Here is a 27,112-nt window from a genome sequence, read left to right as displayed (position 1 = left end):
AGATCCAAGCAAATCAGCAACGTTCTTCTTATGGTGATAAGGCCCGTGATCGTGGTTCAACGAGATCGCAAAGCATACTCGGACACTAGACCAATTGTTACTTGTTCTCGGATGGGGGACAAAGAAATGTGACCCAGTAACCGTGAAACACAGTAATATCTGTAGGGGGCCTTCTTCAAACTTAGAGAATCTATTTTCTAGAGTACTAGAATTTCAGGAGATACAGCGATATTATGTACAATCGGATTTTCAACCTCATCTCCCTCACGGCGTACCCACGTTCGAGCGCCCAAAACGAGGTTAATACTCTGTAAGCTTTGCAGCAGCAGGTGGATAGCGATCTCCTGCAACGGGGAATTTGTCCAGAATGGCTTTAATCTCAGCCATATCCTCATCGGACAGCGGAACATCCGTCGCATTCTCCATTACTCTCTGCTCGGATCTAGCGCCAGCAACAGGCACGATGACCGGCATACCGTCTCGATGACTTTGAACCTTAATCCAAGAGAGCGCAAGCTGAGCAGTTGTACATGACTTCTTCGCAGAAATTTCATCAAGCTTCGCGACTAGCTGCAAATTGGTCTCAAAATTCTCGGGCTGGAAGCGCGGGAAGAACCGGTGGTAGTCGTTCGCAGGCATCTCATCCAGGCTCTTGATCTGCCCGGTAAGCATACCAGCTCCAAGAGGAGTATGAGCGATCATAGGGATTCCTAACTCACCACAGGTCTCGGCGACGCCATTTTCAAAGACATCTGTCGCCCACAGGCTAATTTCAGCCTCGACCATGTCGATCTTCGCCATCTTTGCGGCGCGCCGAATGGTATTGGCACTAACTTCGCTCAGCTGGATGCCACCAATCTTGCCCTCTTTCACAAGCTCTGCCAATGCAACAACAGTATCCTCGATTGGCACGTTCTTGTCGACTCGTCCACAGCCGAAGATGTCGATTTTCTTCTTCCCGTCTAGTATGACGTTTGCGCGCTCCACGAATTCCCGCACTGCCTCGGGGGAGCAGTCCATCGTGAAAGTTCGCATATCCTTAATACCACTTTTGATGGTTAGAACAACCTTTTCCGCATCCTCCGGATAGGCCGTGAAGTAGCGATTCATGAGGTGGAGAGAGTTGTTGTCGGGTGTGCCGTAGAAGTCGGCTCCATTCCAGACATTGACGCCAGCGGCAAGAGCTGCCTTGAGAATCTTGAAGGCTTTCTCATCGGGTGTCACATCGTCTTTCCACGTTAGACCTGTGCAATTGTCAGCTCTTGTATATTGTTTGCTGGCAAGGGATGTGGGCAACGCACGCATGAGTCCCAGGCCATTGTGGCCGATCGGCTTCCCGGCTAGCGAAGGCATTGATAACCGGTGATAGAGTATGTACTTGACGGAATTTTGGAAATGCTTGCAAATGTAAGAACAGCGACAAGGACTCAGAAGTCAATTGCACTTTTGCTGGAAGAAAACAAATGTAAAAAGGGTCTCGGTCTCTAGGGATGCCTAGTCCAATCTTAGGTCCGTTTAACTCCGACATCGTCATGCACCCCGCAATCTGCTAACTTGCTTGGCTTTTAACAGACACGCCGATTCTTGCCCTAGGAAGCGACTGCTCGCGTGAAGCATGAATTATTAACGAGTCATGTTGCTCTATTTTGGAACTCAAGAGCTCAATCATATGAATGCTCAAACCCTCACAAAATCCATCAAACCGTGTGGCCATTGCGGTTGACGAAAGGAGCTCCGTGAGCGGTGCCTGGTAGATATGATATGTAAGTCGATTGGATCAAGAAATTAATGCTTAACCTCTCGCTAAATGGTGATTAGATCCTGAAAGGCAGCAAAACATGACATATCGTCTGTCAAAGCTCTCAACAGCAATCATATCTCAATGATCTGCCAACGTCCTCGCAACAGCGCTGGCTCTTTGTCTGAATGCTTGAGTAGCTGTGCACTTCAAGCGACGATTGCAGCATCTGGGCACTGATCCAGATGTATGAGTCTTCACAACGCCCACTACGACAAGTCATCATCGTCAACTCCTTTCTTGGCGGGGGATCAATGCGATTATGAGCTACTAGTGGCCCACCCCCTGCAGATCAAAAGTGGGTATCTAGATCATTCGGCCTTAGGGCCGTAGCTTGTGGAATTCTCCATCGTGCATGTCCAGTGATCGACGAAAACTAGCAAACGAACGAGAGGGAACTCTTTAGAGTGCAAAGAGGGAGGTGGGGGACGATCACTGGTCGTCATGAGATTATTGATCAAACAAACAAATTTGACCGGCGAGACCGCGTGGTCTGTCGTTCTTTGCATCACCGGAGTTGCTTTGGTGGCAAGCATCACTGATGCTGGGAAGTTACTTAAACTTATGCATCGCCTGCATCATGAGTCTCTGAGTTCTTATGGCCGTTCCTTTGGTACTGCTTTTGTCTTGGCCAGCTTCAACAAGCATTACAAAACGGGTGCCTTGCATGTTGCCTCGATCTCGAGATAATTTTCCGACTCCCAGGTGCGAGAAAATGCAATCAGAAACAGTTCGCCCGGGCTCAATCACTTTGCACTACGAACACTCGGCTTCGTGGTTCACGATGTCCGCACCATTTTAGAGCCCGTCGCCCGGCAAAAGGAACACTTATGAACCCTGGAATCCTGCATACTCCAGTATCGCACTAGCTAAACAGGAGTCTCAGATCTTCATAACCTTAGTGGTCTAGCTTGTAGAAAGGATCGGGGATGGGAGAGAAAATGGGAAAAGATCAACACCTCCTCTTCAACCGTGCCCTGCCACATGGCATCCCACTGACAAGCCGTCATCCGGGGCCGATTTCTTTCCCCAAGGGATCCGTCGAGTGGACGATCACCCGTTTTTGGCATGTTCTCCAGATGTCAACTCTCTTGTCATGTTCTTCATGGCTCAATATGGATTTTCCCGTGGTATATCAGGAAAGGCTCCCGTGAACCGGTTACTGGCCTATGATTCCCATATCTGACCTTCATTCTTCACCATCAAAATCTCTCCGAGGTGTCGCCGACTTTGCGTGGTGATCACACCCGAGAGGGGACCACCAGGCAGCAGTCTAGAACCCGCAAAGAGCAGCATCGATATTATGAACAAGATCACTAATGGAACAGTGGAAATGAAGGCACTATATCCGAGCCTCGGGACGGACTTGCATGAGCTCCTCAGAAAATATACAACTACTACTCTCGCAGTCACCGGAGCGAGAACGACGTGGTCGCCATGGCGCGAACAGTGGCTCGGCCGAATCATGGCTGGGATTTGGAATTGCAGAATCTACGAGACGCTGACGGCGTCAAGGCGCACCACGTTTTCTTTTTTGCGATATGAAAAGATTGACTTCGTGAAGGTCGTCGCTCAGACACCACTGGCTGATGTGATGTCGAAGAGGCCCCCAGGTCGCAAGCCCTCTTCTTCCACATATCCAGTGTGGTGTGAACAGACCACCTCGTCTCGGTGGGTGGGGACGCAGTTCCTGGAAATATCGAGGGGACCGGGGAGGCTGGAAAATGTACATAGTACATACACTGTATACGGTTATCTGGCTTGCGAGAGTCCAGACGTGTTTCACTGGGCTGCCGAGCTTGTCCCGGTCCGGTAGCTCCAAGATCTTGGCAGAATGTTGGATGCCCTGCAGCCCTTTGAATACAATGATTCCGTGCACGTGCGTTAGTGGACACGATACTAATGAGGGAGAGGCGTTTGGTTCCAGGCGCGGCTGTGGTTGTGGTGGCTGTTATGGGCTGATATGGCTTGGGAATCACGATACAATGTACGGAGTAAGCCTCGGATACAGCGATAAGCCGGGAAACGTGGTGTTGTGCCGGGCTCCGGTGGAAATGAAAGCAACGAGGTGGGATTTGGTAAGTTGAGGAAACTACTAAGCTAGGCAGGTCCGCTGACAGAGATGCAAATCATGAATCTGCCTTGAGGGATCCGAAATATCATCAAGTGCCCTGTGTGGTGACTGCCTATGGCTTTGGACCAGGGGTGTCTAGCTGAGGATTCCGTATATAGATATGGGTCTGCCCTGGGACCCAGGAATCCGATAAAAGAGGGTCATGCCCCCAGAGCCATAGCCTCACACTCCGCCTCGATCTTCTGGCCTTTCCCAGCCCGATGACGAAGCGAGGGCCTTGAGCCCCCCTTGCGGTTGTCCCGGAGCTATGACCGCATCGGTCGATCTAAGATTCCAGATCATTTCTCGAAACGTTCGGAGTACTTCCGGCTTGGGATTAGCTTTTTCAGGTTCAGGAGATCCATGGGAGCTTAGAACCCAAATCCGGATGAAGTGGGAAAGGAAACAACGGTGGAAAAGCTATATTGAGGTGATAAAAATGAGAAAAGTTTATCGCTTTTCGACGGAGTTAAAAAACTCCGTGGATGGTTCACGCTGGGGATATCAGGTGCGTGCATACGGCTCTGTATACGGAAGGAAGTAAACAAGAGGTACGAAATGGATAGCTATGATAAGCTGGGGGCATGCATTGCCGAGTCTAGACGTGGGACGATGTGACCCTTGAGGATGAAGGACTGATGCAGAAGCTGATCCATGTTGGTCATTGGATCCCTCAGCGAGGGTAGTTGATGTGCCATCACTGGGCAACGCACCAATGGACCAGCATGTCAGGCCTAGTGTGCTAGTACGAAGTTGTACTTAGCTACTGGGACTAGTATCGAGAATAATCGAGGGAGAGGGCCCAATGCCACATGGAAGGAGGAATAGGCGATGGAGAGGGGTGGATGTAGTAAGTTAGTTGATGTACTTCCAGTCGCAGTCAGACCCGCCTAACGGGACGATCTGCTGGCCAGCCATTTGGGCACGTTTTGCCGCGGGCGCTCCACATCGGCCAGAGTTGGCCCCGTTGGGGGCTTGCGAATCACTTTTTGATTGAATCGACGTTGATTGATCCATTTTTTTGGATTATTTCGGTTCACTCGGAAAAATTCCAGAATGCGGTGCTTGTATATGGCCTGCGCCGTTCTGCACACTCGACTGGTTCGCTCGTCGCCCACTTTGCGTGGTCGTCCTTGGCCCGGGACTGGTTCAGCTGATGACCTCGCTCTGGATGTTGACACTCCCGCGCTTATCACGGGCGCGCCATATATTCATTTCGCATCCCAGACTCGCCGCCGAAAAAAAAAAACTTTGTCTTCTCAGCCCAATTCCCGTCAGCTCATGTCATGGTTCCTGCCGGTCGATCTCTGGATGGAGATCCGCCTTGAACCCGCCCTGTACCCGTCAAATGCGCCTGCTCTCCTCCACCTGTCGCTATTAAAATAAAACCAGTCTCGGGACCCCGTCTCTCCCCGAGACTCGCGGCCATGAGCCATCAGTTTCCCTATTCACCAGAATTCCAGGAGTGGGAAAGCACTTCTTCACGCCGTGAGAGCACCGTCTCAACCTCCACCGTGTCGTCCGCCTCCACCAGCATCCTCTTCCAGAGCCCCGCAACCTCCCCCGGGACAAGCTCGCGGAAGCAGTCATGGCAGCTCTACGATGATGTAGTGCGGCTCCAACTCAATCCTCATATGTCCATGTACGTTGGGAGTGTCGTGGTAGCAGGGTCTTGGGCCATGCACCCTGCTTGATGTCGCTAACCTGCTCATCTATACAATAGTTCTTTCATCAAGAGTGGTCAACAGTTTAAACTACGATATACATACATCGACGTATGTAAAGATTCCACGGGGGCCTTGAAATGTCTTGAGCTTGGGGGAGGTCTCGGCCAACAAGCACCCTTTATCCACGCCTGTAAGTAACCACCGAGAGAACCATGATCAGCGATGGACGATGGACTTGGAAGATGCAGACTAAGCTAATCGTTGCACACAGTCCACAATACAAAACTACCCGTCCCACATATCGAACATCCGAAAGACAGTGAACAGTACCCTCTCCGCATCTCCTTCCTCGATCAACAGACCGTCCAAACTGCCCATGTGGTCTTCATGACCCAATTATCATATAAATTCGAAAACTGGGAAGGTATACGACTGAAGAATTTCCCTGGCTTGTCGACCTCATATACTGATTGCAGGTAGATTGTGTACAATTTCAAGAACTTCTTCTCTGCTCCAAACTGGTCTTCCTGGGCGGCATGGCCGAGGCCAAGTCCAAGGGCCGAGGCGAGGAGTGCATCAGCCAGAATCTTCGAGTCCTCCGCGGGCACAATGGCAAACGGGTTATGCTATACTTTGCTAATTCCCAACGTGGTGCGCTCAAACGCTACGTATCCATTCCTCGTGAGTCCAGTCTATGTTCATTGCATCCATTTCTACAGTCCATCTACCTCGTCTGTCTCGTTGCTGGAATACTCCGATACCGAGGCGGGTGTACCGTACCAGCCCCATGATCCCCTTGCAATTAAAAGAAATTCTTCCGTTTCACTTCCGGAACCTCTATCTAAAACCAGCCACAGTCAACTGCGTGGGGAGTGTGAAACCACCGAAGAAAGCCGGGCGGCCGGTCATCATCGAACTCAATCCGAACTTTGAAATCTTATCGCAAATGCGAAACCTTCAGATCACGTTTCTGAATGACGATGGTCAGTGCTCTTTCTCAAGTGTCATGGAATTGCATTGCAATGACGAAAGTCCGAGCGCCTTTTCGCTAACAACATTTGCTTCTTTAGATTGCAAGAGCTTTTGCCAGCTGCTGTCCACGGACCTTACGATTGGATGATTAGATTAATTCCCAGGTCTGTGGTCTTGGGTACCTTTTTTTTCTTTTTTTTATTCCCTTTTTTGACTTTTGACTTGTTCTTGAACTCTTCAGACTTTTTTTTTTACCTTTCCACCGATGTTCCCACTTTTGCATGGCGGAGTTTTTCGGAGTGTGATTACCGTGTGATACCAAATATAATTCAAGCACTCTCATTGAAACATTAATTTCCCGGGATCGCGTAATCCCCCTGACAGGCCGGACAGGAGCAAGGGACTTTTGATAACTTGCCAAGACGACGAAGTCTTTTGTAGTAGGATGGCATAGGACAGCAGTCAGACAGTCAAGAGCTGGTCCTACAATCACCACAATCATCAGGATGGGTACTTTTAACATACATACCTCTTGTCGCCATGTCCTGTCATGTTTCACGAGCGAACGTGGTCAAAAGAGCGTGGTACAAAGCATATTGAAGTGGAGTGGGGCGTGCGCCGAGCGACACAAGCACTGCGAAGGCCGCACGTGTGGACAGTGATCGTTCGGTTTGGCTCGTGCGGGTGGGGGCCGCTTAACCCGATCGGGGACTAGTGACAGGCTGCCGCTCCGGTGGGGGATTCTCGTGCTTCCTCATCGGACGGGGAGTCTTCTCCGCCTTGGACTTGTACATTGCAACAAAGGACTTTCTGGCTTGTCATTTATTATGATGATTATGATGATTTGATTATCGTTTTATTATGATTACTATTATGATGATTACGATTATGATGATTATTCTTATTGTCCAGTCCTTTGCTTTGAGTGACCAAGCTTTCGCCACTCATTGGACCCGAACATTGACGAACAATGTCACAGTTCTCAATGTGCTCACTCCACGGTCCACTCAGTTCATTCAATCCCAATCATGTTTATCCAACCAAACCCAGCGCTAGGCGCGCCGGAGCTACCCAGAGTGGGCTGCAGTAGCGCGAGCAGGGATCATCTTCGCTCACCAGCGAGGCTCAACGTGCCGCACTCATTGGCCCCACGCCGTGCTAACTCGCGTGGGCAACCGAGTGGCCATGGCCCAGTCCTGGCCCTTTTTTTCGCCGGAAAGTGAAAAGCGGTCCTGACGAGGGGAAAGGTCCCGAGAACCTGAACGCTGGGGGCGCTGGGTCTGACTATATCTCGCGTCCGATCTCCTAAGCCTCCCGCCTTTTAATCCTTCCGGGTACCGGTCATGAAACATCGTTCAACGGTCGAGGGATTCCGCTAAAGCGACTATGGGGAGGTTTCACGCCCGACTATACAAGACCGACCGTGCGCGGGACTTCGATCATGAACAGGTGAGCCGCTATCCTACTGGAATGACTCCCTCGTGGGGGTCTTGTCTTGAAGTGAGGGGATCCAGACAGAGTAGCTAACGGGAAGTGGTTGGGGATCATAGGATCGATATGTCCGCATGCGCCAGATCTACGAGACCATCGACCGACAGGGCTATCAGTGGATTGTCGTGCTGGTCGCTGGTCTCGGTTTCTTCCTTGATGGTTACACAGTGAGTGGGCGAACAAATGGGATCGAACAAGGCCTTACATGAATAGCTAACGGAACCCCGCAATAGCTCTTTGCCAGTAACATGGCTTTGCCTATGATCTCTTACGTCTATTGGAGAGACGAGACCTCGTCTCTGCGACTGACTGGTATCAATATCGCAACTTTGGCTGGTACGCTATTTGGTATGGTGATCTTTGGGTTTTTGGCCGATAAGAATGGCCGAAAGAAGATGTATGGTGTGGAGCTGGTCCTTTTGATTACGTCCACGCTTGGCGTTGTCATGTCGTCCCAGGGCGAGAATGGCAGTATGAATATCTATGCCTGGTTGATCTGGTGGAGAATCTGCGTCGGAATCGGTGTTGGTGCAGACTACCCATTGTCTGCGGTGATCACATCCGAGTATGTACACCATGCTCTTCAGAACGTATCCTTCGCCCAGCTGGTGCTAACAACAAGTGCAGATTCGCTCCGACGAAACACCGTGCCCGTATGATGGCCAGCGTCTTCTTTATGCAGCCGCTGGGACAGATCGCAGGAAACTTGGTGTCTCTAATCGTCATCGCTATCGCTCGTGGCAAGGGTTCCGACGACCTCACCCGTACTGTCGACGTTATGTGGCGTTGGGTGCTTGGTATCGGTGTCATACCGGGTGCTATTGCGACTCTGTTCCGGTTTGCGATTCCTGAGAGTCCGCGCTATCTCGTCGAGATCGAAGATGACCCCGTCACTGCCCAGTTTGATGCGACCACGCTCTTTAGCGAGCAGCCCACAAGCCCTGCTCTCGAGCAACCTAATTTCGGATATGCAACGGGCAGTGCTATCCAGCTACCACCGATGTCGTCACTGGGCAGTGACTCCGTCGATGAGGACGAGGACTACAGTCGTTTGGCCCCTGCAACGCTCAACTCTCATTGGCGCCTCGCACGCACAGATATCATCCGCTACTTCTGGACCGAAGGTAACTGGCGCAGCTTGGCTGGCACTGCTTTCGCCTGGTTACTTCTTGATTTTGGATACTATGGAATCGGTCTTTCCAGCCCGCAGTTCCTGGCTAAAACATGGGGTGCTCTGCACATTTCTGGCTCAGCACCCGTTTGGCAGACCGATGACCGGCCTGGCGTTAGCGTCTACGATCAACTCTTTGACACCTCTGTTCGTGGTCTTGTCATTCTGAACATTGGCAGCTTCGTCGGAGGTCTCCTTTTCATTCTTTTCGCACACCGCATTGACCGTGTCGCTCTCCAAAAGTACATGTTCCTGGCCCTGGCCGCTCTTTTCATCGCCCTGGGCAGCATGTTCATCACTCTCTATTCTGGCCCACCAGCTGTTGTCACTTTGTACATCATTGGCCAAATTCTTTTCAACTTTGGTAAGTCCCTCGTTCCATCATGCTATCGGTATGACCCGCTAATAATGCCCCAGGTCCCAATGCAACCACTTACATGATTCCTGCCGAAATCTTTCCTACCCGTTACCGCGGCACTTGCCACGGCATCAGCGCTGGCGCCGGCAAACTCGGCTCGATCCTCGTCCAAATCTTCTCAACATATTACCCCTTCGGAGGTGCAGATGTAGCTTCAACACGCCGCCACGGCATCATTCTTTTCGTCTTCAGCGCATGCATGATTCTCGGCGCTGTAGTCACCCACCCTCTGTATCCCGCCCTTGCAACAAAAGAAGGGCTCAAACTTGATCTGGGGCGGCAAGCCGTATACCCTCGAGACATTATCCCTCGGCCGAATGGGCCGTAAGAGTCGCGAAAACAATCTGCGGAAGAGGGCGTCTCGGCAGCGCGCGATGTCTTTCAGTGGCTAGACTCTTCTGGCCCGTTTCTTTCATTGTTCTTCTTAATTGTTTTTTCTTTCTTATATTTACATTCCTGTGATTTATAGATGGTGTTTCTCCGGGTTCAGGATTCGGGATTCAGGGCTTGACATCTCTCTTGGTTTGGAGGTGAAATTGGTGCTCAATTGTTTCGTAACTGGGTTACGCGAGGATCTCGGATATATTATCGTTGGCTGGATGGAAATACTTCAATAGATACCCTGTTTTCACCTCAAATGGCTTGGAAATCTGAATTGAAAGTAACCTAGCGTACCATCTATATCCGGCCTACGTCTTTTGAATGGTTATGCATTCTGGTAGTGTGCGTCCTCCGAGGGTCTAGCCTATCATGGGCCGGAAGTGAGAACAGCCCGACAATGCTACTGGTCTAGATTTTCTGCTCGGAATAGGTACCGAGTGCCGAGAGCGCAGGAACTTGTAGCTATCTACCAGGTAGTCACAGGAGCATGTCATAACTACTCGAAGCTGGTTTGCCCAGAACTGGAGGGCAGTTCGGGTGTGATCTATGGCTGACTAATTGTCCGGCCATAACCCCGAATTTGCCGGAATTCAGCGACGCTGACACAGAGCGCACACAAGGGTCTGTACTTTCACAACGACTGCTTGATCGACACCACAGATTTTTCATTCAGAGAGTTTGTTTCATGATGAATGATACTGATGAGCGTCAATCACCTCAGTCAAATCCGCGCAAACGCCGCCGCCCGGCCCTGTCATGCCAACAATGTCGCGCCCGGAAAGTTAAATGCGACAAAGAGATGCCATGCGGTCCGTGTACCAAAGCTTATGGCTCTTTAAAATGCTCATACGTGCATGAGGGCAAAGCTGCCCTGGATGCAAGACTCGAATTATCCAGAAGGAGTGAGCATGGATCGCCGAATTCTCCTGTTGGATTGTACCTGGCGTCTGCGAATGGTACTTCGGCGGATGGGTCAAGTGATACAACTCGGATTGCACAATTGGAGAGCAGCGTGCGAGCTCTTCATGATCGCCTCTCGAGTCTTGAGCGCCAGATAAAGGGTCCAGTGGATGGCCCTTTACCATCTGATAGCAGTTCTGGATTAATCAATAGCATGAATGGACTTGGTGGGCGCATTGCCGAGCTGGAAGGGTTGTCTGCACCTATGCGGCCCGGAGGGTCAAATCCCCCACAGACCACGATTCCTCCACTGGCCCCACGACTGAAGAGCATTGGTGAAAGAACGAGATTATTTGGCACTACGCATTGGGCCCTAATATTCCACCAGGTATGACATCTTACGAGACGACTATGTCGCACTGGGCTGATTGAATTTCCTAGCTCCGCTTGTTGCGTCAAGTACGTAGCACAGCCAGTTATACCGACGGTAACCAAAATGAGATTAGCAGGCTTCTCAAAGAAGTTCGAGGGTTGAGGAGGATCATCAAAAGTCGACAAGCGCCGCAATTGGCAGATCCCGCTCCTGATGTACTCAATGATCTACCTTCAAGGGAGATTTGCGATGAGCTTATTCGTCACTACTTCCGGACCCTGGGCTTGATTTATCAAGTCATGCATATCCCGTCATTCTACCAAGAATATGACCGCTTTTGGGAAAACTCGTGCTCCGCGTCAACGGGATTCGTCATGAAGCTGCTGCTGATCCTGGCAATTGGATCCGTATTTTATTGTAAGCCAGGTCCATCGAATGAGCTCGGTTTACCAACTCGACAATGGATCTATGCTGCTCAGTGGTGGATTTCTGGACCATTTGAAAAAGAACGTGAGAGTATTGAAGGGTTGCAGGTGCATTGTCTTCTGCTTCTTTGTCGCCAAGCATATGCAATGGATAAAGAATCGAATTGGACCGCTGCTGGGACTTTGTTACGCCAAGCTATCCACCAGGGTCTGCATCGCGACCCTAGGAATTTCCCGGCGATTTCAGCCTTCAATGCTGAAATGCGGCGTCGGATATGGGCCTCTATTCTCGAAATAAATGTCCAGCTTTCACTCGATGCAGCCATGCCTCCGCTGCTGGCTCCAGAGGACTATGATACGCTCCCTCCAGCAAATCTAGGTGACGATGACTTTGACCAGTCGACGACTGATATACCTCCATCACAGCCCAAGTACTACTGGACCACATCGTCTCTGCAGAATCTCCTCTGCCAGTCCCTCCCTGTACGACTCCGTATTGCACGAACAATCAACGATTGTAGCAAGGAGCAATCCTACGAGAAGGCACTGCAATTGGGTGGGGAGGTAGCAGCAGCTTGCAAGGAAATGGCCGCTCTGTTTCACACATGGCTTCCCCGGACCGGCAAAAGCATGCTTCGACCAACCCAGTTTCACCACCGAGTCATGGACACTATTCTACGGCGATTCTTGCTCAATCTATACCGCCCATTCACAGCTCAGGCCGCTCAAGATCCGCGATTCTATCTATCACGGAAACTCAGTATCGACTCTGCGCTCATATTAGCATCTTATACAGAGGATCCTTCTCCGACTTCGGGGGCTGATCAAACCCCGTATCAAGACTTCCATCGATTATCTCTTTCCGGGGCTGGCGTCTTCAAGGGTTGCCTTTCACTGGATGTCATCATAGTAATCAGCCTGGAACTCATCACCCAACTGGAAGAAGAAGGTGCCATACTACCGATCAGCCCTCAATCGTACACATCAAACGGAGCTGATCAAATGGTGCATGCAGCTCGCAGGCCACTCATTCAGGCTCTTGAGCGAATCAAAGACCATATTTATGAAGGCTTGGTTGCAGGAATCCCGAGTATGAAGCGGTATTGTCTTCTTGTCGGTGTTCTTGCACAGGTTCAAGCTGTGCCTCATGGAGAGCAGGCAGAGTGGACTCATATTCGTGAAGCCTTCATGGAAAGTATGAAGACGTGTCGCAAGCTACTGCAACAACATATCTTGAATGAGTCTCCGGCAACGGCGACTGATGGCACACTGCTTACGCCGGCTGACAAACTGTGCGAGTTCACACCCGAGAGCGCGATTGGGTCAAGCTTGGATCTTGACCTCATGGTGAGTATTTCCCTCTCTACAAGAGTGAAGTTCTGGATCGGAGAACTAACATTTCTCTAGATTCCGGCTCTCGGCTTTGATGATTTGAGCTTCTGGAATATTCCTGGCATTCTGGATACTGAAGCATTCATGGGCTCGCAATACGGGCAAGAAACAATGTAGACCGCAACACTCCATATGTTACCAAATGTTGGATGAACAGTCTGCTACAAAACTTGTTGTGACCTACAAATCTGTCTTTCAAAATTATAATTCGGTTCTACCAGAGTCCATGCCATAGCCCACACACGCGGTCGTCTTCCCCGCACGAGCGAAAAAGGCACAATCGTACTGTCCTTGACAAATCTGTACTATCCTCCCAAGGTACTACCCGTATCCTTGATGTCGTCATTGCCTCTGTAACACTTGCGATCAGTTAACTTCAACGCCGAAGAAGCTTCACCAAAGCAACCACTCTCGTGATACCTTCCGCTCAGGTCTTGCGACAACGAATGACGTCGCGTCAACGGTATACCTCGAACCCTTGTGACTCGTGCAGATGTATGTGCCCCTCAAGTATGGCTCTATCCTCAATTATCTGACCAATTAATAAATAGCTCGTCACCGAAAATGTAATACTCGCAGCCTCTCGATAACAAGCCAAGGCTAATAGCTGTTTTCAGGTGACGGCAAAAGACTATGCTCGCACTGCGTCAAGTCCAAGATACCCTGCGAGGCCTTGGGAACAAGCTTCAAATTCAAGAATGGTCGTCGAAGAAGCCAAAGCTTTGACTTTTCTCCCAACCAGGAATGGGTGGATTATAACCCAACAGGTGAGTGGTGATCGCCGCAAGCGTGGTACTCCGGGTGGCTGACTGCGAATATCAAGGCCGGCTTTCTTATGTGCATACAACACAAACCTCTAGTCTCGAGATAGATGAGTCGTCACCCCAAAAAGAAGATGACACTCCCAGTGGGTCCCAAGACATCTGCGACGCTGCCTCAGCGCCCGGCTTGCAGGAAGTCCCAAAATTGTCCTCCGAGAGGTATTTGGTGGAAGAGAATGAGCCCCGGAGTTCGGGGGATAAAAGAAAGGAGAGTCCAAACAAGGACCTAATGACAACCCATTACGCTTCGGCATCTGATATGAGGGCCTCTTACGATCCTATGGAAACAGAATCATTCTTTACGTCAGATCCACCGAAAGTCCAAAGTGAAGACCGAGAGAGGCGTCATTCTTCGATCTCCACATTTCCAGCACAGAGGGACAAATATCCACTTGGGCCTTTAAAGGGCCTCCTTAAAAGCTGCACCGATAGATCTTACGCCAATTTGGAAGAAGCTTGTCTGATACGACACTTTACAGAAAACCTGGCTCCATGGGTGAGTGTTCCCATTTCACATATATACGACCAATTCTAATAAATAACAGTTCGACACTTGTGATAGAGACCGACATTTTGAGCTCCACGTCCCTCAACGAGCAATTTTCTGTCCTGTCTTGCGCTATGCCGTTTTGGCTGCCTCTGCTGGTCATCTGATACGCATGGCCTCTTGCAGGGGAGACTCTAATCTCGTGACAATTGATGGGATCGAACTTCCCCGAATAACTGTGGATGCAGTGGTTCACTACCATGACACTTGTATCTTCATACTTATTAGAGCTGTCCAAGGATCCCAAGTATAATGAGGATGTCTTAACTGCTGCCACAATCCTGAGATTTTATGAGCAGATAGATGGCAAGTATCCGAGTTCTGCATGTGATAACTAGTACCCAGAAGCTAACTATCCGAGTGAAGCTCCCTCGATTGGCATTGATTCAGAAGCATACCTTAGTACCGTTCAATTCATCGTGAGCTCCCAGCAAGATGAACCATTCTATGCAGATGATACTATTCATGGTCCACGGAGAAACCGGGACATCCACGCAATTCCGTCAACATCACTCCGCCATTCTGCCTGCTTGATCGCCCTTCATTGACGGCTAGGGCAAGGAACTATCTTTTTTTATAAATCGCCCTCTTTAGTAAATTATTTTGGAGTGAAGTGAATAAAAAAACAAACCATACACGTGCTCACGATCCTCCCTTGAGCCTCATTCCCATTTTGATCTATTTTGGGTTAGTTTGGTTCCACTAGTCCCTGAATGGTCCCTGACCCGGAGTCGCGGGCCGGATCATCCCCGAAAAGAAAAGGAGGGAAAAACGGCCAGCAGCCACCTTCCAAAATCCCCCATCCTATCTCCCTCATAATCGATCCCAAAATTTTCAGTATGGCTTTGAAGACTTGCATTGCGATTTTGGCGACTGTGGGCTTTGCGACCGCGCAGACCAGTGTTGTCTCGCTGTTTATTCCCGACACTGACCCACAGCCTTTGGCCGCCTCCCTGGTAGCACAGGTTCGTACCCCTTGGTGGAGATCTTCAAACTCAATCAAGCTGATCAATGTATTCAGGGCGCTGGTACCACAACTTATAGCATCAATTGCCCTCCCGGTACTGATGGCTCGGATTGTGGAATGGGACCTGGAATGTGGTACACCTCAGGCCCTAAGACCGTGGAATGGGCAATGAGTGACCCTGCGGATGGATTGTCCGTGATCTCCCCTTTGTCCCTTTTCGCCCAGAAATGTCTTCTGAGAACTTAAACTGACAATGACTGATAGCTGGGGGCGCATTGTCTGCTCTATGGGTGGCACGACCACTGCTGTTTGCACGGAGATGATGAGCGGTACTGGGGCCAATTTCCCAGGGACGTCGACAGGCCATTTGGCCCAGAGCGATATTACACTTATCCCTGTCACTGTCACCGCTGGTCCTACTAGCACAGCCTCTGCATCTACCACGACTGATTTGACGGGCTCAACCTCCACATCTAGCTCTAGCAACGTGCATGCTACCGGAGGCACTGCCTCGTCTGCCTCGGCGGCATCTTCAACTATCGTCGCTTCTCATACCAGCACTGGGGGCTTGTCCCGAGTCACTGGTAACCCCTGTGTGGTCTTTGGGGGTGCAGCAGCGGCATTTATCGCGGCTGCTTTGTGAGAAATACTATCCTCGGCAATATTCGGGCAGCGTACGGTTTGGAGTTGCACAGCTTCAAAGGTGGTGCCAACTCTTGGCCTAAGATCAGACATTTGGCATCAATGATCTCATGTTCTTACTTTTCAATAGTACTTTCAAATTTATCAGAATGGGTGCATTGATCTAAATCTTGTGGCGGCGCCGAACCGAGCATTCAGACTGTGTGCTAAAAAATGCAACCATCTGCGAACTAGACCTCAACGTCATAGAAGCCGCCAAGTGCTATAATTTTCGATACTTGTTCCTCACATCACGCAAGACTATCAATAGTTCTTCATTGGTGTATGAGTCTTCAGATCTTATAATAAGGGACTGGTGTAGTTCTAGGTCAGAAGTTTGTCATCTGCATGCTCGTGGATACGGGGTCCGTTTGTATGTATTGCAACAGCTAATGAGCATAATTATTGCATATTTGGCCACTTAAGGCAACCTTCTTTCAGGTGGAGAGTGGCTGATAAGAATAATTACATTAATATTCAGGTGTTCGAAGCGTTTCGGGCATTTTCCGGAGTTAATATATACACATAGATCAATCCAAGCCAGGAAGGAGTAGGTTCAGAGGTTCAAGTTTTACAAAGTGAAGATCAACTCATCTTTCACAGATTACCGCCGTGCTTCATCGGTCTGGGCTGACAATTGAGGTTACCAGTTAGAGGTCAAATCTGCCTTTCACTAGAATTCTAAGCCTGCCTCCGTACGTTCGGGGATCTTTAGTGGATGTCCACCAGAGTTGAATACGTACTCGTCTAAGCTCAACTCGTCGGGTGGACCGAAGATGAGGTAGAAGTACTTGAGGGTATGAGCCATCCAATAGCTCTTCATAGAGTCATTGTGAACTGGTTCACCATTCGTGGTGACATCTGCGAGAGCTGCGTTGGCATCGGAAGTCTTGGTGACATTCTGGATTTTCTCGAACAGTTCCCATGCAATATCAAGAAGGTCTTCCCGGCCGGTGACTCGGTAAAGAACAAAAATACTCTCGATTGTCTCCGGTCGTAGATTATAGCGAGTGTTGGGGATGGAAATAAATCCCTTGGCGATATGATGTTCCCGAACGTACTTCTCAACATCCAAGCTAGGATTTGGGTCTGGTTGGTTCATTGTCCATTTGTAGACTTCTTGCTTCCAATGCCACTCATTCCACAGGCAGTTTTTTTGCGACGCGCATGGGATGGTTTCATACACTTCAGGCATCACACCCAGAGCCATAGCTTTGTGGGCCCATACACACCCGTCCACTAATTTGTGGGCAATCTGTTGATGGATTGGGATATTGAAGAGCGCAGCACCCATCGCAAACATGCCTCCTGCAGAGCACGCTCGAGTATGAACTTGGGATTCCAGGTGCGTGCGTAACTTGCCGTTCTCGGTCATCATGACTCGCACTGAGCCAGGTACCAGGACATCCTTCCCTTCAGCATTCATGGGTCGAAATAAGCTGTGACCTGCAGCTGTGCGTGTAAATTTCTCGTAAATCTTGTGATACATGGGTTCTTGGCCGCCTAGCAATGCATATGCCTTCGGCAAAGACTTATACAGACAGTCAACTTCCGCTCCCATTGTGAAGAGGTCCCCATCGAAATTTTCTGTTCGGGCATTGAATACAACGGGCCACATGCCGGCCAATTTGGTAGAGTCCTGCTGCTGCCTAAGTGTCGCCATCACGCGCTGCGCTGCATCGAAATACTTCTGGTCTCCTGTGATCTGGGTTAAGCGTGTGAATTCCAGGACAAAGGATCCGAGTCCTGAGGCTGATGCTACTTCTTCGGCGATTTGCTCCTCTTGGCGCGCGGCTCTGTGAAGATCCCAATGTATGATAGGCATGCGGTTGGGGGTATCAAAGGCAGCATAAAGCATATCACCGACCTCGATCGCCTTTTGCAGTAACCTGGGATCAGAACTTAGGTCATATGCTGCCAATAGACCGCCAAGGTGGTGCACATTGACCTCGTGGGTATTGATATCTGGAGAGGAAGTGTCCGCGAGGCTCATCTGCGAGACGGCTGTAGCTGCATTTTCAAACTCATCCTTCATGCCCATGATCCACAGTGTATCGAGATTGTCGAATATTGTTGTACCCCAGCCTCCAAGTCCATTACGCGGCGTGCCACTAATGGGCGCGAGCTCGTCTGCTTGCCATGCCTTTGACTTATAGACTTCCAACACCGCCAGAATGCCTGCTTCACAGCCGACTGCCGGGCTGTTTGATACCATAGAGTGATTCGTGCCACTCTTGAGGAGCCAGCTTGAATTTTAGGTACTTTTTGAGGGTGTCCTTCTGGTATTGTTTCTATTGAGGTGACAGGAAATCGTATTGGCAATGTTGACCATATCGAGCTGGGTCTGGACTCAACCTGCGGGTGATCGTCCGACAGTTCCGGGACAGTGGGGTGCGTTCGCCGATGGGCTATTTTCAATGTCGACCTTTTTCCACGACAAAGTGCGTTTGTACAAGATAAATGCCACCAGGACTGCCAGGAAGCATCCTAGGTATTGGCGTCCGACCCGACTCATGTTGGAATAATATTGCCTTCAGCTTTCACGCTGTAGCTTCCAGCCCCAGCATTGTCATGAGCGATCGATGTACAGAATGTAATAGTGCCTGTATAATCGAGAGCGAGGGATAACAGAGAGAAAGGGAGAAATGGCGGACCACCACTTGATGAGTGAATGAGCGGAGCTCTGGGCAATTAAAATCAATGCTGGAACTCCTCATCAGCCCTGCCAAGGGTGCGACTGAAAATAAATTTCAATCAATAGTTTGGTCATGGATAGGAGCTTGTCTCCGATTCTGTGCAAGTGGGATGCAGGCTTACGACGCTTCCGCCAGTCTTGAATGGGGATTCATACATGAGTTGCTGTGGTCTAGACTTTTCTTACCAAGTTTCAGGTATTTGCTTGGGACAAGATTGCCCGCAGCTCACGCATTTCAGTAAGGATAAGCTTCGAGGTCATTGACACTCGGATATGACTCGCGCAAAAAGTGAAAAAAAGAAACCCTTGAAGAATGCCCCTCAAAACAATAGCAGAGGGTTAATGCGATCAATTGAGTCGAGTCCGATATGTGAAGACACGACAGCCTCTCCACTTCCGCCGCGTATTGGTCCGCTCAGGGGCGGAAAGGGGAAATATCTAATTACGGCAACAGGCCGCTCGGCGCAATTATAATAATGTGTAACGAGTAATTGTGCGACGGGGCTGCGGTTATCCGCAAGCTAGGAAGTACATAGTACAGCACTATACTTCGTACAATACGGACTCTCTTTCAACGGAGGCTTTGCTAATCAATCAATTCATCCCGTGTCTCTTAGACAGACCATCCTCGGTTAGGGCGGAGCTCCATGTGGAACCCCCAAAAAGACCCAATTGGGGGAACTACAAAAAGGAAATGCTGTGCATCATCCGTGAATCGAACACGGGCCTCGTCGATGGCAACGACGAATTCTACCACTAGACCAATGATGCTTGTTGATATATTAGCAGGGCGAAAATATGATATATGATCTTATGGTTTTAGATAAATTAATTCTCATTCAGCTACTTGGTTGTTAGATTCTAGTCGAGCACCTTGGTCCTCTTTTCCCGTTAACCATGCTTCTAGAGGTATAATATTTAAGTAGCTGCCTAGGAAAGGAAATTTCTGCAAGAATCCTGTAGACTGGTTAAGTGGACGGTTCACAAATGTTGTATGCTCAAACATATATTCTTAATTAGGACGGGTGGTTGAACCTAGCACTGAAGGTTACCTCATTGCTCGATGGAAATAGGTAAACGCATTGATAGGGACACACTCAGGTTAGATATCCATAGACTTATTCTATCCGGATGTAAATTTTCCTGTAATAATAAGGAAACAAATTTCTTGAATACTCTTACGGCTCAACCCTGTCGAGGGTACGCGAACGAACATGGGAATGAAGAAGGAGGATTCCACTACGGATAACACACTTTTCAAGCTCGCACGTGTCTCAAATCAAACCCATGATTAAATGCCACCTTGGCGCAGAAGTAATGGTACAAATCGTCAGTCACCTCCCAAAAGATTGGTTAGCACGCCGAGTCAAGACTACCTCTGCTGTCTTCGTGCAACCAACCTCCTGCACGCTATGCACTGGATTGACCGGGAGGGGCCACACGCACAAAAGAAATCGTAATTTACGAAAGCCCCGAACATCCAACAGCGCTAATTTCTCAATCTTGAGTAGAAGCATAGTCCTCGACAAACTAATTGAGTCTCCTTAGCATTAAAGCCCAGGATTGTCCAGGTCTACCTGTGTATGGAGGGGAAGCATCGCCGAATTCGTTAGTGAACCTAAAATTAGAGTAGCGGCCTGTAGACACCAAAACGAACTAGGACACAATAGTAATTTGATTGTCACTCAGCTGAGTGTTCTTGGTGGCGCTCATCCTGCGGTTTCGGAAGTTGCTTGGGCTTGCGTGGGTAGAGGCAGCCATGGGTGCGGGGTTGGCATCGGCACTACCATTTAAATGCAGTCGGCCATACTCCGGTCGGTGTCCATTGCCCTGGTATTTCCATCTCCTCTTCCACCAGACAGTCACATTCAAGATGGCAGCTGTTGATGTTGAATCGCGCGTGGCATACCAGCTGAGTCTTCCTTCGCGAGAGCGAGTGGAACCGGGCTCCTGCAATATCCCACTCGGCAACTTCCCCGCAACAAACACAGCCGCCCCGAAAAATCCTGACCAGATTGCAACCGCAGTTGTTGAGCAATTAAACAAGGCACTTGAGAAGGAAGATACCGCCACCGTCGCTCAGCTATTTCTGGAGAACAGCTACTGGCGCGACCACCTCTGCCTGTCATGGGACTTCCGAACCATCAAGGGACGCGAAGCAGTCTCGAGATTTGTCACCGGAAGCTCGTCATCTATTAGAATTGAGCTTGACCATTCATCTGCCTTCAGATCACCGCACAATGGTCCCATTGATGGCTTTGGTGAAGTCCATGGTGTTGAGTTCTTTATCAAGGTCACCACCAACTTTGGAATCGGACAAGGTGTCGTGCGACTAGCACAGGAAGGGAACGAGTGGAGGATTTTCACTATTTCTACTACTCTGCTTGAGCTCACGGGTCATGAAGAGGCGATTAATTTCCGCAGACCCGTTGGTGTGAAGCATGGAGAGCAGCAAGGACGTCAGAACTGGCAGGATAGACGCACTGCCGATAGCAATTATATCAACAAAGATCCCACTGTACTCATCGTTGGTATGATTGATTCGACTCGCAAGCCTATGTTACTATTGATGAGACTCTAACTGCCCTTTCCTATTGCAGGTGCCGGCCAAGGGGGTCTTACTGCCGCGGCTCGACTGAAAATGCTCAATGTCGACACCTTGGTCATCGACCGAGAAGACCGAATCGGAGACAGTTGGCGACGGCGGTACCACCAACTCGTTCTCCATGATCCGGTATGGTACGACCACCTGCCTTACCTGAACTTCCCATCCAACTGGCCAATCTTTACACCCAAGGACAAGCTGGCCGAGTTCTTCGAGTCCTACGTCAAGCTTCTAGAGTTGAATGTCTGGACTCAGACCGAACTGAAGTCTGCATCCTATGACGAGGGCAAGAGGCAGTGGACTGTCATCCTCGAGCGCAAATCCGAAGATGGCACCACTGAAACCCGCACTCTGCATCCGCACCACGTTATTCAAGCAACAGGACACTCAGGGAAAAAGAACATGCCCACCTTCAAGGGCGCGGAAAATTTCAAGGGCGATCTGATCTGTCACAGCTCCGAGTTCAGGGGCGCGAAACCCGACTCCCATGGCAAGAAGGCGATTGTCATCGGCTCCTGTAACTCCGGCCACGATATTGCCCAGGACTATGTGGAGAAAGGTTACGAAGTAACGATGGTCCAGCGAAGCTCAACCCTCATTGTGACTTCGGATTCCATTGTGAATATCGGACTGAAAGGCCTGTACGAGGAAGCTGGTCCCCCAACCGAGGACTCGGACGCGTACCTGTGGAGCATCCCTCCAGAGCTGTTCAAAGCTCAGCAGGTCAAAGTCTTCGAGGTGATCGCCAAGAACGATGCAAAGACCCTCGATGGACTGGAGAAGGTTGGCTTCAAGGTCGACCGTGGCCCCATGGATGCAGGTCTTTTAGTCAAGTACTTCCAGCGTGGTGGTGGGTACTATATCGACGTGGGTGGTAGCCAGTTGGTCGCCGAGGGGAAGATCAAGATCAAGCAGGGACAGGAGATCAGCGAAGTGCTTCCCAACGGACTTCAATTTGCTGACGGCTCTGAGTTGGAAGCGGATGAAATTGTCTTTGCGACGGGATACCAGAACATGCGCACTCAGGCGCGCACCATCTTTGGTGACGAGATTGCCGATCGAGTCGGCGATGTATGGGGCCTTGATTCGGAAGGTGAATTTCGAACTATGTGGCGGCGAAGTGGCTACCCAGGTTTCTGGTTCATGGGCGGTAATCTTGCTCTGTGCAGATACTATTCTCGTCTGCTGGCACTGCAGATCAAGGCGCTGGAGGAGGGCATTGCTTCGTACTAGTTTGGATGCAATAAAGACTGGTATTTCAATTCCATCATCCCTTCTTCTTCTCATTAGCGGTGTTCTGCAACACGATATTAAATATTAAATATTAAATATTAGCGGATTATCCACGGCCCGGGCCTAAAAGGGTAAGCGGAAAGATTTTGTGGATACGAATATTAAGATTAGTCATCCTTTAGTATATTCAAATTCAACTACTTCAGCTAAACTAGGCCACCTCACTAGATCACATGACTATTAAACCTCTACTAATCCGTAGGCTAACTTGGCCACTATAGACGAAGATATAGCCGAAGATTCTATAGGTAGTGGGCTAGCTAGCCGTAATAATAAATTATGTCGTGTTTACTACTGGTTCTACTACTAGATTGGCGATGCGTGAGGTTTCATACGTGATTTACTACAGTAGCGCGATTCTTTGGTCCCATCATTATTATAAAACACCCACATTGACGAATTCAGTCATTAGGATTTAAAAAATTAAAATAGTTAGGTGAAAATCGAGAGACTCTGATGTAAGCAATTACTGCTGGCAGTAACGTGACTTAATATTTAATATCTAATATTTAATATCTTGGTGCAGAAACCCGCTATTTTACTTCGCCAAGCCATCCTTCTTGCTGGGCGACCCATAACCCCAAAGTAAGAACGTGAGTGTACAGCCACATTTCCAGGTTCTCATGGGCATCCCAATCGCCGCTTTTTGGCGTCGACATAGGAATGGTTAAATCCAAGCACACCTGCAGATGCTCCATGATAGAAGTTTTGCGGACCATGATTTCCAACCCACCAGGGGTCATTGTTGCTATGCGGCTCTTTCGCCGTGCCTTGCGATCAATCAATACCAGAACGAACTGATCTGAATTGAAAGGTTGTGAAGCATTCTCATCCTTGCCAGCAAAGCCGCGCTTTTCCCATTGCATAATCATCCGTCCCGGATCGCTCTTGTCTCTGTTCTCATCGTTGATGGTAAATCGGTAGCATGGTGTGTTCTCAGGACCTGCGGTGCCCACGCTGGCCTGCCAGCTGCACTGTGCGTCGCGAAAGTATATGGTTGAGGTCTTGGCCTTATCGCCCGTGGATTGACAGATGGCAGCTACGATATCTTTATTCTGAAGATTGCTGCTCGTGCTCTCCTGCGAGTCAGATTTCGTGAATTCTTTCCGTCTCACGGGTGCGCTGGAGATGTATGGTTCATCAAGAGTCGCGTAGATATCGCCCGCCCGTAGTTTTGGCCGCTGAGGAAATTCGCGGGTCAATTTTGATTTTCGCAACGGGGGCTGCCATATTTCTAGAACGGGGACTGGGCGGTGGTTTTGCGAGAGTTGTTGGATTTGTAGTAATAATTTCGGAGAGAGCTTGAGCGATGATTTGGGTGGTGGTCGGGCAATTTGAAAATTTGCGTGTATTTTGGGGCATGCGGGCTGCGAACTCGGTCTAGATTGTTGAGATAAGATAGGGCTGTTAGTTTGTTTTGTGGGAAAGGAAAAGAACAAAAAAAAATGAATTCGCAGGGCCCATACCGCTCATCGCTGGCCGCGTCGCTTTCGTAGTTGACTGAGAGGGTGCTCATAGTAGGTTTGTGCCGCATGAAATTCATGACGACTGATCTGCGTGCTGCAACTTCGAGAGTTTAAATCGACGGCGAACTGTGTTCACTAAGATGGGAACTTTTTTTTCTCACACCGACACATCGAGGCCTTGAGTCAATAAATAGCTAGCTCGATCTTGGGCCTACCAGGTCGTACTCGTATCCTGGATTCTACGGCCGTAGTTCACGAATCATGTGGGGGAGACGGGCTTAGGGGTCTGCGGATACGCCGTATTGCCCAGAAAGGAAACATCGTTTTTGGCTGCCCAGAAAATCAGATACGAGAATGCGAGTCAATCTGACTTGAATGGCCTGGTAGCACCGATGGAACGGTGATTGGTTCTTCAGGTTAACACAGCGCAGCGGGCCAGCGTGGCTTGGTAAGCGGGAATAACCACATCAAGCAAGCTCTGCGATGCCGAATCTCTCTTTCATCAGCATCATCACACTTTGGGTTTTGGGGGCGCGGATCCAAACTACTGCAGTAGCTGTGGGTTATCGATGTGGTTTTCACCGCTGATAGGTAACCGTAATTCTCCATGTAAGTGAATGACAAGGCGAATCCTGTGCCCGATGGGCGCTCGGCTAATTGGCGGCGAAGCTAGTGGCTGCGCCTTGTAGGGTTCAGAAGTGCTGCCATTGGCAGTCTCATGTCGATCAACCGAGGCTGCGGTCGCTACAGCCTCTGACCATGGCTTACGACAACCGTTGTTTAGCAGACGCCCAGGAGTTGCCAACTACTAAGGCCGAAGGAGAATTCAGCTTGGGCGGGATCACCTGCGCTTATTATCTCAGACTGAACACCGATCCAAGCTATCGACGAAATCACCTTCCCTCTCATTTACCGTTAAGGCACGATACGACTACACTCACGTATCTCTGATTCTTACAATGCCTCTATGGAGGTTGTCCGTATCCGTGTCCGTGTCCGTATTTCGTCTGTCTTTTGAGGTTCTTCACCTACAATGATACTCTATGCCTAGGGAGTAATCAGTGAGAATCCACAAAATTGAAGAAATCCCGCCAAGACTCGTGAACTTTAAATCTTTCCGAGCTCCACTTGCCATGTTGGTGAAACTCAAATACACTTGCACGAATACAGTAGAGAGGTTTAGAATAACCAGAAACAAACACTAAAATGAAACTGAGCTATACGGCCGATATATTAAAATGACGCGATATAGCGCCTAGTGTTTGATGAAATCTACAAAAGAAAGCGAATACGAATTGCTCTTTGATATCAGGAAGTCCGTCATTACTCTATTCATGTACTAGAAATCCGAGGATAAGTGCTATATATAAACAGATGTTAGCTCGACAGTCTCATAGTTCATCTCGCGTAAGGGGTACTAATTGTGATCTAGGATATAGTCCTTGGTCAATGTGTAAACCGGAATTCTTGTTAATCTCTCAGCTTAATGATGCAAGCTAAGACGAGTCTTTATGTAGATCAGGTGATATGGGCAATAGAATCATGGGGATAAGTTCCATTTATAAAGGTAATTCAGCTAGATAATGACGGCTTCAATGACATCAAAATAGATTCGTCAGATATAGAGAAATCTTTGAAATTTTTGGGTTGAGATGCTTGCAGCTCACTTGAAAGACAACGCTTGTGCTGTGTAGTAGGTAGATGATAAAATGCAAATCTTTCCATGGAAGCCTTAAAAACCACCAGAGAGTATGTCCGTGGAACCAAGCTCCTAAATACACGGTCAGCAGAAGACAAAATGCTCGATCGCTGACCGCGGGTTTAGGAGCCTTCCAATTCATTCATTTATCCGTATGTTTCCATTCCGTGCACCATTGTGCGCCATATAGACCTAAACTGTCCTTTCGAACATTTGCCATAAAAAAAAGTCTTCCATCATGATATGTCGTAGTCGTCGGAGATTCGTAGAGAGAAGGGGAGTATAGGATGTTCTACTCCTGTGGCGTGTGAGGTGTGTATGGGTGGGGAGTGTGATGGCTCGAAATCTCGTCAGCGGTATCTACTCTCGGTCGATCTATTATTAGCGGCATAATCGCGATAGCCATTGAGTGAATGCGATCGCAGAATGGAACGACTGGAGTGTTAACGTACATCGTGACTCGAGATCTCTCACTGCGCCTAGCGATTCTTGTTTTAAGTGTCCATAATTGCGCATTCGCACCGTGCGCATGTATTGTCCCTGCTCGTATGATGCACTGTAGCTCGCTTCTTCCTCGATTGGACTATAGTGCCGGAAGAGGGCGGCACCGAGAGCCGTGATGGCTAGGCAGCCCACCAGGACGATCACGATAATTGCAGGTGTGGTGAGACCCATTTGTCCTGTGTAGAAGGATCAAACCAAACGAGTGGTAGTCGTTATTATATGGACAGGTTATGAGTGTAGTGGCGTTTTTAATGTATAGTTGTGGCCGTTAGGCGTTGGTCAGTGCATGGCGGGTTCGAGGGTCTGGAGTTGATCCGCGGTGGGTTAGAAGTAGTTTGAGGATCGTGGGCGGCAATCAACGCTGCATAAGCGATGGGAAAGCGAAATGGTTTAAGGAAAGAGGAGAAGAGGGGAAAGGAGCGAAAATAAAAGATTCGGCAGGGATGCGACGACGTACATGTACCGAGGACAATGCACAACACAAAGGCATCGGCTTACGCCAGTCTCGGGGGGGGATGGCTCATATTTCGCAATCTGATCTGTGCCTTTCCAGAGCTACCACGGAACGACCGGATGACTGTTGGCTGATCATGGCACATTTCTAGGACCTCCGAGCTGACCATGTTGATGGACGCTGGGGGTTTGCGATTATTATCATTGGCTCTGTTCGCCATCGATTCTCGTCCCTCGCAGATCGCGTTCACGGATCGGAGCGGATACCGCCCGTGTGACC

General features: G+C 49.4%; 9 protein-coding genes across 9 annotated transcripts; 5 read left to right on the top strand and 4 right to left on the bottom strand.

The window, feature by feature from the left end:
* Positions 1-300: 300 nt before the first annotated feature.
* N7458_008901 (aldo/keto reductase family protein) lies at positions 301-1,353 on the bottom strand (the record flags this gene model as incomplete). The annotated part of the gene is made up of 2 exons (XM_056912283.1): positions 301-1,244; positions 1,302-1,353. The coding sequence occupies 2 exons, from the start codon at positions 1,351-1,353 to the stop codon at positions 301-303; spliced, it is 996 nt and encodes a 331-aa protein (XP_056761132.1).
* A 3,985-nt stretch (positions 1,354-5,338) lies between these two features.
* N7458_008900 (uncharacterized protein) lies at positions 5,339-6,698 on the top strand (the record flags this gene model as incomplete). Its single annotated transcript, XM_056912282.1, has 6 exons — positions 5,339-5,553; positions 5,635-5,768; positions 5,850-6,002; positions 6,059-6,259; positions 6,436-6,561; positions 6,649-6,698. 6 exons carry the CDS (start codon positions 5,339-5,341, stop codon positions 6,696-6,698), a joined length of 879 nt encoding a protein of 292 aa, XP_056761131.1.
* A 1,238-nt stretch (positions 6,699-7,936) lies between these two features.
* Positions 7,937-9,958, top strand: N7458_008899 (phosphate transporter; the record flags this gene model as incomplete). The annotated part of the gene is made up of 5 exons (XM_056912281.1): positions 7,937-7,999; positions 8,101-8,208; positions 8,275-8,606; positions 8,669-9,576; positions 9,630-9,958. The coding sequence occupies 5 exons, from the start codon at positions 7,937-7,939 to the stop codon at positions 9,956-9,958; spliced, it is 1,740 nt and encodes a 579-aa protein (XP_056761130.1).
* Positions 9,959-11,583: 1,625 nt separating this feature from the next.
* On the top strand, positions 11,584-13,218 carry N7458_008898 (fungal specific transcription factor domain-containing protein; the record flags this gene model as incomplete). Its single annotated transcript, XM_056912280.1, has 2 exons — positions 11,584-13,056; positions 13,117-13,218. The coding sequence occupies 2 exons, from the start codon at positions 11,584-11,586 to the stop codon at positions 13,216-13,218; spliced, it is 1,575 nt and encodes a 524-aa protein (XP_056761129.1).
* A 1,964-nt stretch (positions 13,219-15,182) lies between these two features.
* N7458_008897 (putative GPI anchored protein) lies at positions 15,183-16,079 on the top strand (the record flags this gene model as incomplete). The annotated part of the gene is made up of 3 exons (XM_056912279.1): positions 15,183-15,434; positions 15,491-15,627; positions 15,701-16,079. 3 exons carry the CDS (start codon positions 15,183-15,185, stop codon positions 16,077-16,079), a joined length of 768 nt encoding a protein of 255 aa, XP_056761128.1.
* A 711-nt stretch (positions 16,080-16,790) lies between these two features.
* On the bottom strand, positions 16,791-18,332 carry N7458_008896 (glycoside hydrolase family 47 protein; the record flags this gene model as incomplete). Its single annotated transcript, XM_056912278.1, has 1 exon — positions 16,791-18,332. One exon carries the CDS (start codon positions 18,330-18,332, stop codon positions 16,791-16,793), a length of 1,542 nt encoding a protein of 513 aa, XP_056761127.1.
* Positions 18,333-20,685: 2,353 nt separating this feature from the next.
* N7458_008895 (flavin-containing monooxygenase) lies at positions 20,686-22,650 on the top strand (the record flags this gene model as incomplete). The annotated part of the gene is made up of 2 exons (XM_056912277.1): positions 20,686-21,343; positions 21,413-22,650. The coding sequence occupies 2 exons, from the start codon at positions 20,686-20,688 to the stop codon at positions 22,648-22,650; spliced, it is 1,896 nt and encodes a 631-aa protein (XP_056761126.1).
* A 593-nt stretch (positions 22,651-23,243) lies between these two features.
* N7458_008894 (uncharacterized protein) lies at positions 23,244-24,226 on the bottom strand (the record flags this gene model as incomplete). The annotated part of the gene is made up of 2 exons (XM_056912276.1): positions 23,244-24,090; positions 24,177-24,226. 2 exons carry the CDS (start codon positions 24,224-24,226, stop codon positions 23,244-23,246), a joined length of 897 nt encoding a protein of 298 aa, XP_056761125.1.
* A 1,941-nt stretch (positions 24,227-26,167) lies between these two features.
* On the bottom strand, positions 26,168-26,550 carry N7458_008893 (uncharacterized protein; the record flags this gene model as incomplete). The annotated part of the gene is made up of 2 exons (XM_056912275.1): positions 26,168-26,250; positions 26,328-26,550. The coding sequence occupies 2 exons, from the start codon at positions 26,548-26,550 to the stop codon at positions 26,168-26,170; spliced, it is 306 nt and encodes a 101-aa protein (XP_056761124.1).
* Between the last annotated feature and the right edge of the window lie 562 nt (positions 26,551-27,112).

This window comes from Penicillium daleae (genome assembly GCF_028827525.1).
Source record: "Penicillium daleae strain IBT 16125 chromosome Unknown utg000008l_segment0_segment0, whole genome shotgun sequence".
Classification (NCBI taxonomy): domain Eukaryota; kingdom Fungi; phylum Ascomycota; class Eurotiomycetes; order Eurotiales; family Aspergillaceae; genus Penicillium; species Penicillium daleae.
This window is presented reverse-complemented; position numbering and strand designations above follow the sequence as displayed.